Raw genomic sequence first — 21,194 nt, 5'->3', positions numbered from 1 at the left:
GGTCCCACTGTCTCGTGTGGCTGGAAATATTTGTTGACAATGATTACACCGGCCTTCCACAAGCATTCGACCATCATAGATTGGCTCGGCCTCCTCCCAATGTTAGATACCAGCTTACGACGTCTACGCTTGGACCCTGCATGCATGGGAAAAGAACATCTTAAACATACAGGTTGAATATTTAGAGGCATCTCGTCTATGCTTGGACTCTACATAGGAATATCCGGAAGAAAATCTCACCAAGGGAACTAGTTTTTCCCACCGCAGGAGACAAATTTTGAAGTGAAGGGGCGTTCTGTAGTGGCGTCCTCTGTGAAGAAGGTGTCTCTAGTTGTCCTGTTGACTTTGCCCTTTTTGTGGAAGCATGCCTCGCCACCAATGAAGCTCTCTTCAATGCTGCTGATCTTGCCAACATATTGATCCCGGGGGAGCTCACCACAATCTTCGGAGAATAAACTCGTGGACTAGCTCTCTAGAACAATGTGAACAATAATAGGTCAGACTATAAAAATTCAGTTAAGAATTAGAAGGCCTTGCAGTATGTAGAACAGTAAACCCACAAGCAGATGCTTCCTCAGACTCCGAAACAAACAGATTCACGGTATTATTAACTGAATTTATACATACGAAGCAAACAGAGGAACATAAGCTTTTTATTTGGGAAGCTACAGAATTTGACTAGTTGTTATTTAAGGCAACATGATTTTTTGCAAAGATGGTGTCTGGCCAGCATGATACAGTCAATTTGCTTAACCCAGCCAAGACAGACCAGCATGCTTGAAGTAATTTGAAGGCAGAATTATTATGGCAATGCAGAATTATCTTGTCACATCATGGTAGAAGCACAGAGTTGACGTACAATCATGGTAGAAGTTCAGTTCAGATTCAAACAAGCCAACAATTTCTCCCCCTAACCCGACAAATTATTTTGCACAACAAAGTTAGGACGAAAGTAGTGCGGAAATCCCATCCGAGGCATCAAGTTGCGTCCGGTAATCGCCTTCCTTCGACGACAACAGAGTTTTCGATCATCCTGTCAGTCATTCAGCTCACAAGCCTCACCAAACAACTCATCAGCAACTGATCGAGGCAGTAGAAGGGGGTTGGTTCAGTGGGGTTGATCTAAATTGCTGAAAGAAGGGGGTTGGAAACTGGAAACTGTATCAAGCAGAGTACAAACTGGACCTGAACATCACATCTACAAAATCACATCTACAAAATCAGATGGTTTGGATTCAGAAGCCCAATACCTTGGCAGGTTCTTCTTGGACACCAACAGTCTCCTTCTTCTTCTTCTTGCAGCCGGACCTTGGGAGTTCATGTCGACGTCGCTTCTTGCTTGCATCGCCTGTGACGGCCGTAGTGGAGGTAGAAGGCAGCGCCGCTGGGGAGGGCATGGAGGATATGAACGGCTTCTCCGGTCCGGCCGTGGGGGTGTTGGAAGGTGGTGCTGGTTCAGCCGTGGGCGAGGTAGACGGTGGCGCAAGTGCAACCATGGGATAGGTGGACGACGACGCAGGCGCAGCTGCGGGAGAGGTGGATGGCGGTGCAGGCGCAGTTGTGGGAGAGGTGGATGGCGGCGCTGCGCCGTCCATGGAGACGACGGATGTGGACGGCGGCGCCAGCGCCAAGCCGTCCATGGGGCGGCGGCGGCGGCGGACCAGGAACGAGGAGACGAGGAGGGGAACGAGGAGAAAAGGAACGAGAGAATAACTGGGTTATTAGGAGAATAACTAGGTCAGCCCACTTAACCCACTTTATAAATTACAGGTTATGTGGGTGTCCACGAGTACAATTTAAGTGGACTTTTATATGGGCACCGTGGATGACCCGTGACCACTTGCAGCCTGACCTACTAGATTGGCGGAAGCTAGCCAAACACCATGTTTAGTACACTTTAGTTGGCGAAAGCTAGCTAATTCACGTACAGTGAATGGACAGAAACTTGCTAATAAAGCATTACGATTAGTAGATGGCGGAAGCCCACACTAGTTGGCGGAAGGACGTGTATTGAGTAATTCATTGATCAAAACGAGTATTCCGAAATATTTGTCACAGAAATTGATATATCTAGATGTATTTTAATTTTAAATACACTCATTTTTATATATTTAAGTAATTGCGGACGGAGGGAATATAAGATTAGACGGAATACTATTTCTTTATAAGTTAATAAAAGCGGATTCTGTCTCATTTGTTGAAACCCGCTTGAATTGTATACTACTTTCTTTGTTCTTAAATATAATTCTTTCTAAAGATTTTACTACGGACTACATAAGAAGAAAAATGAATGAATTTACATTTTAAAAATAATATCTATATACATTTATATATAATTTATAGTAAAAAAATTTAAACATTATATTTAGTAATAGAAAGAGTAATAGCGTTGGATGGTAGGTTTCCGCATTAGTGTCAAGCATTGGAGTTGCCCTAACTACTCTATATAAGCACGATGCGCACACTAGTGAGTAGTTACCATTGCCAAAAGCTGAGCCCAATCACACTGTAAAATGGCAACTCGTTTGCTTCTCACGTGTATGCGAACCCAGTGAATTTAGCAAGGCAAGGTACACTGGACAGACGAGGGCGACTCCGACGCGTAGAACCCGGTGATGTTTAATTAGAAGTAGAACCCGCGTATAAAATATTTTAAATTTCCGGTTGTACTATGTTTAATTAAGTTGTATGAACTATGTGTGAAACTCCGATGAACTCCGGCTATGCATGCGTATGTTTAATTGGCGCAAACTGGCAGCTTTCAAAATCATGATGAATTTCGATCCTGATGCGGGATTTGTTCTGTCTCAACGTGTTTAGTCCCGTAAATTTTGAAAGTCCTTATATGCGTTTTGTGGGACGTGCAGTTGCGGGATGTGCTAGAGATGGACAAATGGTCTAGTCATTCGCCATATAACGACATGAAAAATAAGTGAATTGTTTGATGGATACTGCAGACCAGACGAACCGATTACAATAATGACGATCTGGTTGTTGTTAGCTTGATCTGTGCTCCATCTCCAATGCAAGGCGCCAGTTTAGAGGGCATAGGGCAATTCCTGGAATCGGACGGGAGCAGAGGAAAACGAGCAGGATTCTGACCCTAGAGCTTGGCCTTGGCTCCTGCATTGTAGATGGCCAAACTAGGATATGCATGCAGCTACAATATCATCCCGATCGACAACCAGCCAATTGCATGCATAATACGATGTTGATAGCTTACCAACCTGACCACTTGGTGCATAATACGCATGTTACGGCTACAGTTTTCGATGAACTTAGAGTATGAATAATAATACAGCTAATAATCGACTATAAGGAATTGGCATGTCATAACTAGGATATGCATGCAACTACCATACCATGCCGACAACCAGCCAATTGCATGCATAATATGCATGTTTTTGTTTTGTTTGCGATGATCATAATACGCATTTAATACGCATGTTACGGCTACAGTGTTCGGCAAACTTATTACTCGCTATTTAAAGCCTGCACGATGCACAGACTAGTAACCATTGCCAAAAGCCCGAGACCGATCACAGAGAAAATAGCATAGCAGGCCGTTTGCTTCTCACACGTGTACATGTACCTACCATGGCGACGGGTGGAGCACCATTCGATGCGCTATCGTCACTGGACCCCGAGACCTTCAACAATCCTCCAACAATTTATCTCCGGTGAGCTGTTAAGGTCAAGATTGAAAGCCAAGGTAACATGGGTTCGTTGATCCGCGAATGGTGCTGCGCACAAGCTTGTTAAAGTTGCTGTAGGTGATAATAGGTCACAGGTTTAGGTGGGTGTTCCACCAGATTTTTTTAAGTGTAATTTCCGATGACATTCCTTGTGCGATTTAAATAAAGTGCGGTGCTATTTTCCCTAAAAAAATCCCGATCGACAACCAGCCAATTGCATGCATAATATGCGAATATGACGATGTTTAGCTGATTGTGCGCGCAACCCATATCCTCTTCGCATGCACACCTCTGGATCCACGCCGGCTGGCCCACCTTTTCCATGCAAGAAATCATTTTCTGTACTCGTACAATCCTACCCGGTCCCACCACCTACGTGATTGTATGAAGCCCCTCTTCTCTTCCTTCCAATATTTCATATCTCTTTTTTCTCTCTATTCCATAAATACCCACCGATTTTATAAACAGTGACGAGATTTTCATTTTTATTGTAAAGTTTTAAATAACAAGTTTGAGAAGTTCAAGAACTTTCTAATACTAGGTCTGCACTTTGTCAGAAATATTAAAGTACTTTGCTAGAAAATCTATTTGGAACTGAAGAGCTACATCAACAGTACTTTGCTAGAAAATCTATTTGGAACTGAAGAGCTACATCAACAGCTTGTCTGAACTTTGCTAGAAACAGTGAAGAATTCTTCATTTTTGTTGAATCAGTCATTTCAACTACATTACATATTTCACTCAAAAATTTCAAACTAGTCCAAATATATTCAACATTGGTCTTGTTATAAAGGTCTTTGCGCCAAACTTCAAATATATAACGATAAATAAAATTGAAATATCGGTTTAAAAGATATAAACGATTAAAGTTTATAAAGGGGTAATAAAAAGGCGCTTTTGTCCAAAAGGACCACTTGCCGAGTGTATTTGTCCAAAAGGACCACCTGTGGCTGAAATCGACGAAAAAGACCCCACCCCTCCCTGGCGGCAGGTGCGCCAGGCGACACGTGCCACCTGCCGCCACCGGCTGAGGCGGCTGGGGCCTGCCGCCACGGGCGCAGGCGGCCGGCAGGGCTGTCGCCACGAGGCCAGGCGGTCGACGCCAGATCCCGTTCCCGCCCCGCTGCAACGTAACGGCGACAGAGCGGTGGGCCCTGCCGCCTCGGGAGCAAGCGGCCAGGCGGGCCCCGCCGCCTCGGGAGGAGGCGGCCGACACTGTTTCCGCGCGGGCAAACATGTCGCACTGTTGCTGACTGCGCTGATTTCTGTACGCGCTGATTCCCAGGCTGAGACAGATATTTCCCGCTCCCACCGACGAAACAGTGGGAATTTTCCCCCTCCCACCGACGAAACAGTGCGAAACTTCTTCTTTATAAGCGAACCGCGTCGCTGCCTCCTCTCTCACTCTCTTCTCCTGCCGTTGCCTCCCGTGTCACTCTCTTCTCTTTCTCTTTCTCACTCTCTTCTCTTTCTCTCAAGAGCTACTCCGTATGAAGGTTTAAGTGGCGATTTAGGACGGTTTAAAGTTAGATTTTGAAGACGTTGTAGTTGAAGAAAAGATAGATCAAGGTAAGAGCTTTCCATTTCTGTTGGTCGTGTTTGCATGCATGATGTATTTATTTTGTTTGATTAGTTTCTAAGTATGTGTTTTCTTTTGTGTTAGGTAGTGTATTATCACTTTTGTGGAACTATTTTGAAGACGTTGTAGTTGAAGAAAAGATAGATCAAGGTAAGAGCTTTCCATTTGTGTTGGTCGTGTTTGCATGCATGATGTTTTTATTTTGTTTGATTAGTTTCTAAGTATGTGTTTTCTTTTGTCTTAGGGAGCGTATTATCACTTTTGTGGAACTATTTTGTCATGCGATATGAACTACTAAGTTGAAGATCAAGGTATGAGACTCTGTTCATATTTGTGTTCATGTGATAATAGGTCGACTCTGTTCATATATTACCGGTGATTTGTTCGTGTTTGCATGCAACTGGTATTTAGAAAGCACCCGAAAAAATGTAATAATATGTTAACTATACTAGTATTATTACGTGCATGACGCGTGTGTAATATTTTTTTATGTGATAATTTGTCAACCCCGTAGATATATGATTCGTGGTATGTATATGCATGCACTATGTATTTTAAAACTTTTGCTACCCTGGAAAAAATTATGTGTGTAATATTTTTGTTCATATGATAATAGGTCGAATTCGCTGATATTATACTGGTGATATTCTTATTTTGTATTCGGAAGGATATCCTTATTAAACCAGAGGTATGAATGACATATTGTAATTTATCTTGTATTTATTTTGTAGATGTAGTGTCGCGACAAATGGAACAATATAAATTATTATGTGTAGATGTAAAGTCGTGTGTGAGTATTTGTTGAATTGTTATATGTAAAAAAGATAAGTAACGGATGTTATTACAATATAAATAAAATAATATGATGTTTTTAATATAAATTATTATGCGTAGATGTACAGCCGTATGTGAATATTTGTTAAATTGTTATATGTAAAAATAGATAGGTAATGGATGTTAGTACAAAATAAGTATAATAATATGATTTTTAATGGACTAACGATGTAAATATGGCTGCTCGTTAGGTACTATGGAAAATTTGTTAGTGTTTTATGGGCACATCGTATGTGAGGGTCCTTCTGGTGTGAATGTGTCTAGGTGCGGGATGACTACGGTTGTAGTGAAAGACATGGTTAATGTAGAGTATGCGGCAGTTAGAAGGTGCATCCGATCGGTGTTTGGTTCAGCGATGAATGGAAAAAAAATGACCCTCGAGGCTTTCGTGGTTGAGGGAGGAAATCGTTGGGTTCTGCGACGGGTTAATGGTGAAAGAGCATGGGCGTCGTACATGGGTTTTGCAAGCAATCCCAATAACTCCATGTATGGACAACCCATGGTTTATGTGGAGTTCATTTCTGCCAGTGATGTCGCCGAGTGCAGTAGCGGTGCCGGTGAGGCCGAGTTGGCCATAACTGTAACCCCCGACGCCGGCCCATCGGAACCAAGGGGTGGCCAACAAGTGGCCATAACTGTAGCCCCGACGCCGGCCCAACGGAACCAACAGGTGGCCAACAAGTGTAATATTCGGAATATGTATTTTAATTTAATTGTGATGTAATATTCGGAATATGTATTTTAATTTCATCGTGATGTAATATTCGGAATATGTATTTTAATTTCATCGTGATGTAATATTCGGAATATTTAATTTAATTTCATCGTGATTGCAGGTTATGGCTGAAATGCCCCAGCTTTTGAATGGTTATCACGACAACCACCACCGTTGCCAGCTTTTCATAAATCCAAATCATGAAAGTCCTCCTCAGACCTTCCGGCTTCGAACTGTAAAGACGCCCTGGTCAATACATAATCGGTTCCTTGAACACCTTGAGGCTTATGGACTCCTACATTTTGCGAACATCGCAGCTCGTCGAGGTAGTTTTACTGCCGACCCATCCCTTTTGACATCCCTCATTGATAGATGGAGACCGGAGACCCACACATTTCACTTTCGATGTGGAGAGCTTGCACCTACTCTAAAAGATGTGTCAATGATCACAGCTTTACCAATTAGAGGTGTGCCAGTGGTACATCCACGAGTTTCTCCTAATTGGCCAGCAAATATCTCTGCCCGTCTGAGGCTCGAAATGCCCATATCAGATCGTTTTGGTCCGCCTCGAGGTGTCCCACTCAGCTGGCTTCGTATTAACTTTGAAATTTTATCTACCCATGCTGATCCTGAGACAACGAAGAGACACTTGTTTGCATATTTGTTGTGGCTCTTCGGTGTGATGTTTCCTAATTCTCACGGGGAGGTAGTTTTGTCTGGTCTCATCTATTTTGCCGCAAAGATAGTAGACGAACCTTTACCCCAAAATCCACCATATAGCTTTGGTTCTGCTTTGCTTTCTCACACATACCGAGGGTTGTGTGATGCCACTCAAAAAACTGCATTCACATCTAATCTCCATTACTTTGTGTCTCCTACGAGTTTCTACAGTTGTGGTCCTGGGAATACTTACCTGTAGGACGACCGCAGATAGTAGAACCCGCAACCCCGTACAACTATGGTGAGGGTGTTGTAACTATGTCCAGTCGGTGGATGCTGGGTCGAAAAAAATGGTCTACTAAAATTGCAAAAAATTGTTACCCCATATACCATGATCAGTTTGAGCTTCTTAACGACTCACTAATAACACGGAACCCGTGGACTGAGGCGCACATTGATATGGTATTTGGTTCGCAACACATGCCAGTGGAATGCGTGAGAGATAGTGCCTTTTGGATGACTCGCTGCAATTTACTCTATCTATGGTTTGTGGAACCGTATAATCCTGACCGTGTCATGAGACAGTTCGGTCTATATCAAGATATTCCATCACCGGTTCCAAGATGTATCGACGAAGAAACTCATAAGTAAGTAAGATGTGACCTAGCTAAATAGATATTCCATCAACTATTCTTGAATTTTTTTGTTATCTATAATTACAGGATGAGCAATATGGGCAGATCTGGTGTGGACTGGAATGCAGAAAACATTGAATGGATAAATCAGTGAAATAATGAAGCTCTACAAAATATAGTGCCCCAGCAACGGTAATTTTACTAATGTTAATTTAATTATGTGCTTATAAAATACAGAATGTGATGTCAATTTAGTAATGTTAATTTATTTATGCAGAACGTACGATGCAACTACGACAGAAGCGTACTATAATTGGTATCGCATGAGCACGCGTACTAGACTGACGAGTGAACCACGTACGATGCCAACACATCCAACGCATATGGAACAGTTGCAGAGACGGATGGACACATCATCAGCTTACTATCGTGACTCCGCGGTAATAATCAACATCTTGCTATTCAGGTCCATCATTTCATGAACAATTTAACCAACGAACAACGATTTTTTCAGATTGATATTTGCACCCAAGTACAAGTGATGGCGAGGGAAGGAATGCGAGCCCAGGGAATTGATCCTAAAGGCAGGTCCTTCTTTAAAAAAATTAGCGAATTCGCCAGCACAAGGTTTACGAGATGCGGTACAGAGAACGACGTTGTCACTGCAGCGTACAACATTCCGGAACCGAGGTCAGCTAGACCGAGTGCGGCGCCGTCGTCGTCCATGCGGTGGGGAGAGGGTCCTAATACTACGCCGACACTTCCACGACATGACTTGTCTCTACCAATACATGGGCAGACATCGCAGGTAAATGCTCCAGATTTAGGTTCGACGCCCGATCAGACTCATTTCGTGGAGCAGGATGCATATACAGCATATGGCGCACACACTCAAGGATCTTAGCCATATCTGCCCACGCGAGGGATTAGGATGCCCGAGGAGAATCGTTGGGCTGAGACAAGCGAAGGAGCACAAAGCTACAACAGCGGTCAGGTATGTACAATTATAATAAGCAAGTACATAACTTCTATTTACACATCTTTTTGCTACACACAGTTTATTTTAAAAATAATTTTTCGTGGAGCAGGAAATTAATGATCCATCATGGGGAGATGAACATACCCAGCGTGACGTACAGAAAAAAATACTCACAGAAACCCATGATACTCAATGCACGCTCCCAGGAATGATAAATGATTTTTTCGGGCAGGACATTATTGGTCCATCTTATATCAATTCTGAGTCACAGCCATTCACCTACAATTTAGAATCATCATCTCAATATGGATTTCAGACTCCATCACCTATGCATGAGTCGCAGACACAGGAACACGAGGGACAGTACGGTCGTGGTCTTCGTGAACACAGACCCCCTGATCGATTTTCACCCTCCGGTCGTCGGGCAAGGCCAGCTGGTCGTGGTTGCATAGGGTGATTCGTCTATGTATGTGTGCGAACAATTGCATCTCTCTATGTCAGTTTCAAACTTTCAGATGTACGTACAAGACATCTATGTAGTTTCATGAAATAAAAGTTCTCGATATATTTGAAGTTGCTTCCATAAAATAAGATACATAAAATAAGATTCATAAAATAACATACATAAAATAAGATACATTAAGATGTAGAGTTCATAAAAAAAACTACATAAAGTCGTCGTCATCCTTCGACGATGCAGAGCTCTCGTCCTTTGACGAAGCGCTACTCTTGGCCTTCGTCGATGATGCGCTCTTGGCCTTCGTCGATGACGCGCTCTTGGTACTCGGCATGAAGATATCGTCTTCGTCCTCACTATCGTCAATCCATAAGAAGGGATGTTTTACTCCACCTCCACCGCATATGTGTTGGCCTTTCTTCTTCCATCTCTCATTCAACCGCAGAAGTTCTTTCCGAATCTCCTCATATGTCCTTGCAGGCCACCCCTTCCTAGCTAATGTGTGGGCAACCTCATTCAGTAGCGTGTCACTACTGATGAGTTCGTCCCATGAAACTATTCTATTATCTATCTTGAAATTGCTAGCTAAGCGCAGAAGACACTCGGACATACCACTATGAAAACTACGATCGAAAGGATAATGAGACATTTTCAGTACACTCCTTACCCACCTTGGTCTGGAGGGGTTTTTATAGGTGCAGCAGAGCGAGACGAATAACTAATGGCGGGAAAACGAGGCGGGAAAGCGAGGGCGGGAAAGCGAGGGCGGGAAAGCGAGGCGGGAACAAAATGGCGACAAAGCTATACGCGGGATAAAATGGCGGGAAAGCGAGGCGGGAAATAAATGGCGGGATAAAATGAACATACACGTAGCTCAAATTAAGATACCCATTGCGGAAACTAAGATACACATTACTGAAAATAAGATACAATTTGCCGAAATTAAGATACATCTTGCAGAAATTAAGATACAACTAAGACAACTTAACATACAATAAAATAAATCTACTGAGTCCAACGTGGATATTTTCCTTTTCCATCACCAGCTTCTTCTGCTGCCTTGGCGGCATGAGCCCTTTCTCTCTTTCTCTCCCTCTCAGCTTCACGGGCCTGTTCCCGCTGTCTGTAAACCTCCTCCAGCCGAAGTTTCTCTTCTTGATTTTTCCTTTTCATCTCATCAAGAAAAGCCCTCTGCTCCACACAGTAATCTTCCCACTCTTTCTTCTGCTCTGCTTTCTCCTCTGCTTCAGCCTTCTCCCGACGCTCTTCCAAGTCCAAGCTAGCCCATGCACGACGACCTCTTTCACGAATCTCGGTCACCGCCTAGTCCGGCATTTCCGTGTCAATCCAACGATAGTACATGCAGAGAGGAGGAGGAGACTAAAGGATGGATCAGATTCAAGTAAACAATAATATCAAATAACAATAATCTGGATGACTTGAGCATACCGGAGGCCTGACGTACGCAGAAATAGATTCGGGTGGATCAGATTCATAATTGGCGCACATGAAAAACTTCATGCCCAACCAATCTGAAAAATCCGTCACCTCCTTCACCTTGCAGACATCTCCGCACCAACATCGAACTGCTTCCACCCCTCGAGGCAAGCTTGCACTCTGCATTTTCCTAGGCCTAATGCTCTGATCCGAACAAGGCAAACTCATACTGACTATGGAGGTGCAGGTGCTTTGAAGTCTGGCTGATGGTGAAGAGAGTTTCACTCCCTGCCTCCTTTTATAGGCTCTGCCGGATGTCTACGCGGGAAAAAACGACGCGAAAACGAGAAACTTCAGCGGGAAACTAAGGCGGGAAACTTAGGCGGGAAAATAACGCGGGAAACTTAGACGGGAAAAATTGCACAACTCGTCCGTCGTTATCGCGTGCATGTGGCAGGAACAAATACAGCAGACAGCCTCAGTTAGTGCAATCAGCCTTTAGGCCCTGCTTGGAATGCCGTTCTATTTTTACAAGTGCAATACTTTACAAAGGTGTGTATTATTTTTACAAGTGTACTCCCTCCGTTCCTAAATATAAGTCTTTTAGATATATTATTAGATGACTACATACAAAGCAAAATGACAGAATCTACATTCTAAAATGAGTCCATATACATCCATATGTAGTCTTCTAGTACAAACTCTTAAAAGACTTATATTTAGGAAATCTCCCTCCGTAAAAAAAAACTCCCTCCGCTCCTAAATATAAGGCATTTTAGAGATTGTACAATAAACTACATACGGATGTACATAGACATACTTTAGAGATTGGAAAGGAGGGACTACATCCAATACCGCATGCAAGTTAGAGCGGGAAAATTTAGCGCCGTTTGCAGACAGCAGCCTCGTAGTCAGCGAAATCAGCGTCGATGTCACACCAGCGCGGAGATTCGGCCGGCCGCCTGGGGTGGTGGCGGCAGGGCCCACCCAGGCTCTGTCCGTTACGGACCGGCGTGGCGGGAACGGGGTGGGCAGCTGGCCGCCTCAGCTGGTGGCGGCAGGCCCCAGCCGCCTCGGGCGGTGGCGGCAGGTCCCACAGCCGCCTCGGGCGGTGGCGGCAGGTGCCACGTGCCGGCTGGCGCGCCTGCCGCCACCAGGGGAGGGGGTCCTTTTCCTTTTTTTGCATTCACAGGTGGTCTTTTCTGGCATTTGCGTTTGAGAGGGGGTCTTTTGGACAAAAATTCAATAAAAAGATGGGTTTGTTTGGGAGAGAGAAGAGAGAGGTACAAACAACCTAGTGATTTAACGTGCATGTGGAATAATTGATTTGGCCTGCATGTCAGATCGATGGACCTGATATGGGTTGCGCGGGCATAATATGCATGTTACGACTACAGTTTTCGGCGAACTTATTACGGGTAACTATACTATATAAAGCCTGCACGATGTGCACACGTAGTAACCATTGCCAGAAGCCCGAGACCGATCACAGAGAAAATAGCATAGCAGGCCGCGTTTGCTTCTCACACGTGTACGTGTACCTACCATGGCGACGGGTGGAGCACCATTCGACGCGCTATCGTCACTGGACCCCGAGACCTTCACCGGGGAGTCGCGCGCCGTGATCAGCTTCCTCGCCGACTACTACCGCGACGTCGAGACGTATCCGGTCCAGCCCCAGGCCCTGCCAGGGTGCCTCCGTGCGCTTCTACCCGACGTGCCGCCCGAGAACGGTGAGCCGATGGAGGTGATACTGGAGGAGGTACGGACTCACATCGTCCCGGCACTGACGCACTGGCAGAGCCCCAGGTTCTTTGCCTACTTCCCGATGAACGCCAGCACGGCCGGGTTCGCCGGCGAGATGCTCTCCACCGGGCTCAACATTGTACCCTTCATGCGGGCCGCCTCGCCGGCCGCAACCGAGCTCGAGTGCGCCGTGGTGGACTGGATGGGCAAGCTGGCGGGCCTCCCGGACCGTCTCCTCTTCTCCGGCAGCGGCGGCGGCGTGCTGCACGGGAGCACCTGCGAGGCCGTGGTGTGCACGCTCGCGGCCGCGCGCGATCGCGCGCTGAGCAGGCTCGGCGACGAGGGCATCCTGAGGCTGGTGGTCTACGCCTCGGACCAGAGCCACTGCACGTTCCAGAAGGGCGCCAGGATCGTGGGGATCCCTCGGTCCAACTTTCGCATCATCTCGACGACGGCGGCGTCGGGCTACGGCCTCACCGCGGACAGCGTCCGCGACGCGGTGGAGGCCGACGTGGCCAGCGGGCTCGTGCCGCTGTACTTGTGCGCCACGGTCGGCACGACCGGGCTCGGCGCGGTCGACCCGGTGCGCGATCTCGGCGAGCTGGCGCGAAACCACGGCATGTGGCTGCACGTCGACGCCGCGTACGCCGGCAGCGCCCTGATCTGCCCCGAGTTCCAGCATCACATCGACGGCGTCGAGCTCGCGGAGTCGGTGAGCATGAACCCGCACAAGTGGTTCCTCACCAACATGGACTGCTGCTGCCTGTGGGTGGCGAGCCCGGCCGCGCTCACCTCCGCACTGTCCACCAATCCAGAGTACCTCACCAACGTCACAGAAGAAAGTGCAGCAGGCGCAGGCGTGGTCGACTACAAGGACTGGCAGATCGCGTTGTCGCGGCCCTTCCGCGCCATGAAGCTATGGGTGGTCCTGCGCCGGTACGGCGGCGCGGGCATGCGGGCGTACGTACGGCGGCACGTCGAGATGGCCAGGTGGTTCGAGCAGGCGCTGGAGGCCGACGGGCGGTTCGAGGTGGTAGCTCCGACGAGGTTCTCCCTCGTGACCTTCCGCCTCCGTCCAAGGCACGAAGGCGACGATGATGCCGTTGATGGCTTGAACCGCAGGCTGCTCGTGGCGGTGAACGGGAGCCGGCGGGCGTTCATGACGCACTTCGTGGTGGACGGCAAGTTTGTTATCCGTATGGCGGTGGGCGGAGCCATGACACAGATGCGGCACGTCCAAGACACCTGGGAGCTTGTCTGCGAGAAGGCCGAGGAAGTCGGCGCTGTTCTGAAATAAAAATACTCAAAGTATGGCATTCAGTAAGTTTTGGAACATATCCAAAAGCGAAAATAAAGCTACCCTTCCATCCCATAATGAATAACCTTTTTCTTTACACTACACTAAGGGAGTATACATTTTCTCCTTCCGCAATTATTTATCGCTTAAATAAATGTATCTAAACGTCGGAATGTGGAGTAGTATATATGAAGCATGAAGAATCCAATAAAGATAGTATTTTGAGAACTTTGAGGGAGTGTCTATTGTTGAGCAAATAGGCAATTTTCCGAGTACATTAATCCACAGAATAATAACTAGCATGGCATTGACTAGACTAATGACATACTGATCTTAAGCTAACCTAGCACATACTACGCATATAGTGGATACATCTATGCAAACAAGTAGTACTGCTAGGATAAATACGAACATGAGGATAAACGAGTCATACCCTCTAATCGGCCAGTTGGCCGTAGCAGCAGCAGCGGCGGCGGCGGCAGTATCCTCTACCGTCTTCTTCTCGGCTTCCTCGCGGAGACGATCAGCTTCGCTTGGTGAAGACATGGCGATGACGAGGGCGACGCGGACGTAGACGAAGCAGACGAACGGAGGCGAGCAGTCGCGTGATCGCTCCCCAAAAACCTAATCGCCCCTCTCCCGTACAGGAACCGGAGAGGCAAGGTTTCGGAGGCCTGCTCTCCCGTCGACCGTGTACGCGGTAAACGGGACGGAGTCGCCGGCGGCAGCAGCAGTCAAGGAACGAAGGCGTGAGGCAGATGTGATCTGATTCTCGTGACGGCTAGGGTAGGCGATCGCGTGCTTATAAAAGGCGGCTGGGTGGAGAGACGTGGGCTTGAGTCGGTAACAACCACGATCCGACGTCTCGGATCGTTCCTTGTCCGTTACGTATTCTCCGTTCCTGACCGGCAAAAATAAGCGCGTAGATATGAGCTCGGCTCGGCTCAGTCCTGCAACCCGCGACGCGTCGTGACGAGGCGTGGCGTGGCGAGGCGGGCGGTGGAGGAGGAGTGCGCGAGGGCACCTTCTCTTCTCACTCTCCAATAGCATGTGGAAGAGAGACCCTTATAAAGGGGTCCAAACTCTCCTCCACTAGCGGGGTGGGACTAAACTCCCACCACCTTGTCATGCCACCTACATGGGCCCTTGGAGATTTTTCTGAAATTCTCTAATGGGCCTAAAGCCCACCTCCAAATTTCAACAATCCCCCACCAGATCTCAAGGGCACATCGTGTTCCCTCGTTCCAATCACTGTTTTAATATACCAGCATTTCAGTGAAGACCTATTAAGGTTGAGCTTCACCTAGAACAAGTAGCTACACTCCTTTACAACTGAACAATGGACTATGCCTTGAATTGTCAGCTTGGCGTAAAAGAGCTTCACCACAAGTCTTACTAGTACTAGACTGCCGAAGGTGACCCCTCGGGTGAAGCATATTAGTCACACTCCTGGCCTATTCATGAGTTTACTAGAGATCACCCAAACCTCATAGATTGTGACCAGCAGTCAAGCTCATATAGGTGTGTTCCTCCAAAGATCGCTTTGTAGGACAGCATCTTGCTTACATATAAGCTTTAGAACACATTAAGACAGTAGTCATCCTACCATACAGTATCCGAGAGTATTGCATCTCCAACGGAGTGGGTTAGTGAAGCTACTCTCCTCAGTTCACCACTGGCTTGTTTTCCCAGGTCCTACTTCACGGGATCTCCGATCATATAGGTTGGGTTACTACCATGGCAACTCATGTGGGTCTCATACCCATCTCCCTCGATGCACTATCTATCACAACACGTGATAGCCCTTTAGTAAAGGGATCTGCCAGATTCTTAGCCGTTTGGATATAATCCAACGCTATCACTCCGGAGTTTCTCAAACGTCTGACAGACTTCAATCTCATTCTTATATGTTTGTTGGACTTCATATTGTCCTTTGAACTCTTCACTTTAACAATAACCGTCTGATTATCGCAGTTCATAAGGATAGCCGGAACCGGCTTCTCAACCACAGGTAAGTCCATCAAAAGATCTCGAAGAAATTCTGCTTCGACACCAGATGTGTCTAATGCTGTTAATTCTGCTTCCATTGTCGATCTTGTTAAGATCGTTTGCTTGCAAGACTTCCAGGAAACAGCACCACCCCCAAGAGTAAACATATACCCAGTAGTGGCCTTCATCTCATCAGCATCAGAGATCCAATTCGCATCACTATACCCTTCAAGTACCGATGGGAATCCCGTATAGTGAAGCCCGTGGTTGACAGTACCTTTCAAGTAGCGCATAATTCTTTCAACAGCACGCCAATGAACATCGCCCGGGTTTGCAACAAACCGGCTAAGTTTGCTCACAGCAAACGCGATGTCAGGCCTCGTTGCGCTAGCTAGGTACATAAGTGAACCGATAATTTGAGAGAATCTCAATTGATCTATAGCTGTGCCTTTAAACTTTCGAATAAGCACACTAGGATCATATGGTGTTTGACAAATTTTGCAGTCTGAATATCCAAAGTGACTCAAAATCTTATCAACATAGTGGGATTGCAGAAGTGTAATCCCACCCTCATCATCTCTCAATAGCTTGATGTTCAAGATAACATCAGCCACCCCAAGGTCCTTCATCTCAAAGTTTTGAGACAGAAAAGACTTAACCTCCTCAATTACTTTGAGGTTGGTTCCAAATATCAGTATGTCATCAACATACAAGCACAATATAACTCCTTCGCCCCCACCATGGCGATAGTATACACATTTGTCAGCTTCATTAACAACGAAGCCAACAGATGTCAGAGTTGTATTAAACTTCTCATGCCATTGCTTAGGTGCTTGTCTCAGACCATATAAAGATTTCAGCAACTTACACACCTTTCCTTCCTGACCTTCTATCACAAAGCCATCTGGCTGTTGCATATAGATTTCCTCATTTGGCTCTCCATTCAGGAAAGCCGTCTTAACGTCCATTTGATGAACGAGAAGACCATGAGAGGCCGCCAATGAGAGTAGTACTCTAATGGTGGTCAGTCTAGCCACAGGTGAATAAGTATCGAAGAAATCTTCCTCTTCTTTCTGGGCATAGCCCTTGGCCACAAGCCTAGCCTTGTACTTTTCAATCGTACCATCGGGCCTAACCTTCTTTTTGAACACCCACTTGCATCCCAATGGTTTGCAACCATAGGGACGATCAGTGATTTCCCATGTCCCGTTAGCCATGATGGAATCCATCTCACTACGGACCGCAGCTTTCCAGTAATCAGCATCTGGAGAAGCATACGCTTCTGAAATAGAAGTGGGATTATCATCCACGAGGTATACGAAGAAATCATCACCAAAGGTCTTTGCAGTCCTTTATCTCTTGCCCCTACCACGGGCTTCCTCGTCATCCTCCTCAGGATTTTCATCATGTGTTTGTTCATAATATTCCATAGGAATGGCAGGCTGAGGAGTTATCTCAGATTCCTGTCTAGAAGTGCTTTGCATATCTTTCATGGGAAATATATCCTCAAAGAATGTAGCATCCCTCGACTCCATTATTGTACCGACCTTCATGTCAGGTACCTCAGATTTCACTACTAGAAATCTATAGCCTACGCTATTCTTAGCGTATCCCAAATTAACGCAATCCACAGTCTTTGGTCCAAGCTTACGCTTCTTGGGGATCGGTACATTGACTTTCGCCAAGCAGCCCCAAGTACGTAAGTACGAGAGTGTCGTCCTTCTCTTCGACCACTCCTCGTAGGGAGTGACCTCATTATCTTTTGTAGGAACTTTATTCAGGACATGACACGCGGTCAATATAGCCTCCCCCCACCATGCCTTGGATAAACCCGATGTATCTAACATGGCGTTAACCAAATCAGTTAGAGTACGGTTTTTCCGCTCGGCAACCCCGTTTGACTGGGGTGAATAGGGAGGTGTCCTCTCATGAATAATGCCGTGTTCCGCACAAAATGAATCAAATTCGTTTGAGAAGTACTCTCCACCACGATCAGACCGGACTCGTTTAATTTTCTTTTCAAGTTGATTCTCAACTTTTGCCTTATAGATTTTAAAGTAGTGTAGAGCCTCATCTTTAGTATTTAACAGATACACATAGCAAAATCTAGTGGAATCATCTATCAATGTCATGAAGTATTTCTTTCCACCTTTAGTCAACACACCATTCATCTCACAAAGATCAGAATGTATGAGTTCTAATGGTGCCAAGTGTCTCTCCTCTGCAGCCTTGTGAGGCTTGCGAGGTTGCTTTGCTTGCACACACGAGTGGCACTTAGAACCTTTGGCTAAAGTGAAAGTTGGGATTAAATTCAGTTTTGCTAGCCGCGACATAACACCGAAACTTATGTGACAAAGACGTGAATGCCAAACTTGAGATTCATTAACACTCGAATGAATATTGTTCACGACTTTATTACAAAAATCTGCTAGAGAAAGGCGGAACAGACCTCCGCATTCATAACCTTTTCCAACGAAAAGTCCATATTTCGTAACTACTACTTTATTAGACTCGAACACCAACTTAAACCCTTCTCTACACAGAAGGGAGCCACTAACGAGATTCTTCTTGATGGCCGGGACATGCTGCACGTTCTTCAGCTGCACGATCCTTCCCGAAGTAAACTTCAGATCGACCGTGCCAACACCAAGAACAGAAGCACTCGCGCCATTCCCCATCAATACGGACCCGCGACCGGTGGCCTGATAAGAAGAAAACAATGACAAGTCAGCACACACATGAATATTTGCACCCGTGTCCACCCACCAATCGGTGGACTGACAAACTGTAAATACAGTAAGTAAATTACCGTACCCAGATGCACCACTTTCATTGTTGCCCACAATCATGTTTGCAGACTTGGAGTCCTGCGCCGGCTTCTTGTACTTGTTTGGGCATTTGTTCGCCCAATGTTCCTCTGAACCACAAGTATAGCAGCCATCTCCCTTCTTATTCTTCTTGAAGGGCTTCTTCCCCTTCTTCTTGAAGTCGGTATTCTGTTGGACAGAGTTCTTTCCCTTGGGCTTGTGAGAATTGAAGTTCCTCTGATGTACCATATTGGCAGCAGAAGAGCTTTCCACCGCTTTTCCATTGGAGTCCTTTGCTCTCGAGTTCTGCTCAACACTCAGATGGCCGATGATGTCCTCTACTGAGAACTCACGCCTCTGATGTTTCAGAGTAGTAGCAAAGTTCCTCCAGGAATTAGGGAGCTTAGCAATTATACAGCCCGCGACAAACTTGCCCGGCAAATTGCACTTAAGAACCTCAAGTTCCTTAGCTATGCATATTATCTCATGAGCTTGTTCCAATACAGAACGGTTGTCAACCATCTTGTAATCGTGGAACTGCTCCATAACATACATCTCACTCCCAGCATCGGTGGCCCCGAATTTAGATTGGAGCGCCTCCCACAAGTCCTTGGCAACATGCATATGTAAATATGCATCAACCAGCTTATCTCCGATCACGCTAATGACTGCTCCAAGGAATAGGACGGTGGCCTCCTTAAACATCTTCTCCTGTTCAGGAGTGATAGTTTCCGTAGGAGTGACACCGGCTACCCAGAACACGTTCATAGCCGTGAGCCATAAGGTGGTTCTCGTTTGCCAACGCTTGAAAAAAGTACCGGTAAACTTATCCGGTTTCAGTGCAGCAGCAAAACCATTACTCGAAAAATTCCTACAGAAATTAGGTTTTTAGATTGTTGAGCAAATAGGCAATTTTCCGAGTACATTAATCCACAGAATAATAACTAGCATGGCATTGACTAGACTAATGACATACTGATCTTGAGCTAACCTAGCACATACTACGCATGTAGTGGATACATCTATGCAAACAAGTAGTACTGCTAGGATAAATACGAACATGAGGATAAACGAGTCATACCCTCCAATCGGCCAGTTGGCCGTAGCAGCAGCAGCGGCGGCGGCAGTATCCTCTGCCGTCTTCTTCTCGGCTTCCTCGCGGAGACGATCAGCTTCGCTTGGTGAAGACATGGCGATGACGAGGGCGACGCGGACGTAGACGAAGCAGACGGACGGAGGCGAGCAGTCGCGTGATCGCTCCCCAAAAACCTAATCGCCCCTCTCCCGTACAGGAACCGGAGAGGCGAGGTTTCGGAGGCCTGCTCTCCCGTCGACCGTGTACGCGGTAAACGGGACGGAGTCGCCGGCGGCAGCAGCAGTCAAGGAACGAAGGCGTGAGGCAGATGTGATCTGATTCTCGTGACGGCTAGGGTAGGCGATCGCGTGCTTATAAAAGGCGGCTGGGTGGAGAGACGTGGGCCAAGCCCACGTCCGAGTCGGTAACAGCCACGATCCGACGTCTCGGATCGTTCCTTGTCCGTTACGTATTCTCCGTTCCTGACTGGCAAAAATAAGCGCGTAGATATGAGCTCGGCTCGGCTCATTCCCGCAACCCGCGGCGTGTCGGGTCGTGGCGAGGCGGGCGGCGGAGGAGGAGTGCGTGAGGGCACCTTCTCTTCTCACTCTCCAATAGCATGTGGAAGAGAGACCCTTATAAAGGGGTCCAAACTCTCCTCCACTAGCGGGGTGGGACTAAACTCCCACCACCTTGTCATGCCACCTATATGGGCCCTTGGAGATTTTTCTGAAATTCTCTAATGGGCCTAAAGCCCACCTCCAAATTTCAACATCTATTTCACATTTGATTGATAACGAATTGAGCTTCATTTAATTTTTACAACCGTAATAGAATTTTTTCTTTGAATTATTTGGATTACGTACCACATGTGTCACGTGGTTACAACCATAATCGGTTGACCAATGTATGTATGCATGCCATTTTCTTTTCTTTTTTGGAGAACTACTTACGTATGATTGTATGTCGTTTTCATGTATTTGCATGTTTGTGTGTACCGACCTAGCCCAGAGTACTAACATGCCGCATAAATTACTCTGCATGCTTCTTGATCCTCTTTCAACCAGGCCTGGTGGGCTTGTACGAGGAGAAAAAAAATAATAGAAGCCGGCCTAATAGCCTCTAACTACTCTATTTGTTAGCTTGTCATTTTATGTTAGATTTTTTTTTTGCCTTTTAGCTTCGTAAAAAAATATAAGAACGTTTGGATCATTAAAATACCTAGGAACAATTCACAAAGAGGGTTGTGATGTGGTGTGACTCACAAATGGCTCAAAGCGGAAAGGTGG

At 46.3% G+C, this 21,194-nt stretch overlaps 1 protein-coding gene across 1 annotated transcript; it reads left to right on the top strand.

Moving 5' to 3' along the window:
• The first annotated feature begins 12,455 nt into the window (after positions 1–12,455).
• Positions 12,456–14,230, top strand: LOC123440599 (tyrosine decarboxylase 1-like). The gene has a single exon (XM_045117164.1). The coding sequence runs from the start codon at positions 12,538–12,540 to the stop codon at positions 14,032–14,034; it is 1,497 nt and encodes a 498-aa protein (XP_044973099.1). The 5' UTR covers positions 12,456–12,537; the 3' UTR covers positions 14,035–14,230.
• Positions 14,231–21,194: the final 6,964 nt, after the last annotated feature.

The sequence above is a fragment of the Hordeum vulgare genome, chromosome 3H, assembly GCF_904849725.1.
Source record: "Hordeum vulgare subsp. vulgare chromosome 3H, MorexV3_pseudomolecules_assembly, whole genome shotgun sequence".
NCBI classification, from domain to species: Eukaryota; Viridiplantae; Streptophyta; class Magnoliopsida; order Poales; family Poaceae; genus Hordeum; species Hordeum vulgare.
The sequence above is the reverse complement of the archived record's forward strand: the minus strand, read 5'-3'. Positions and strand labels throughout refer to the sequence as shown.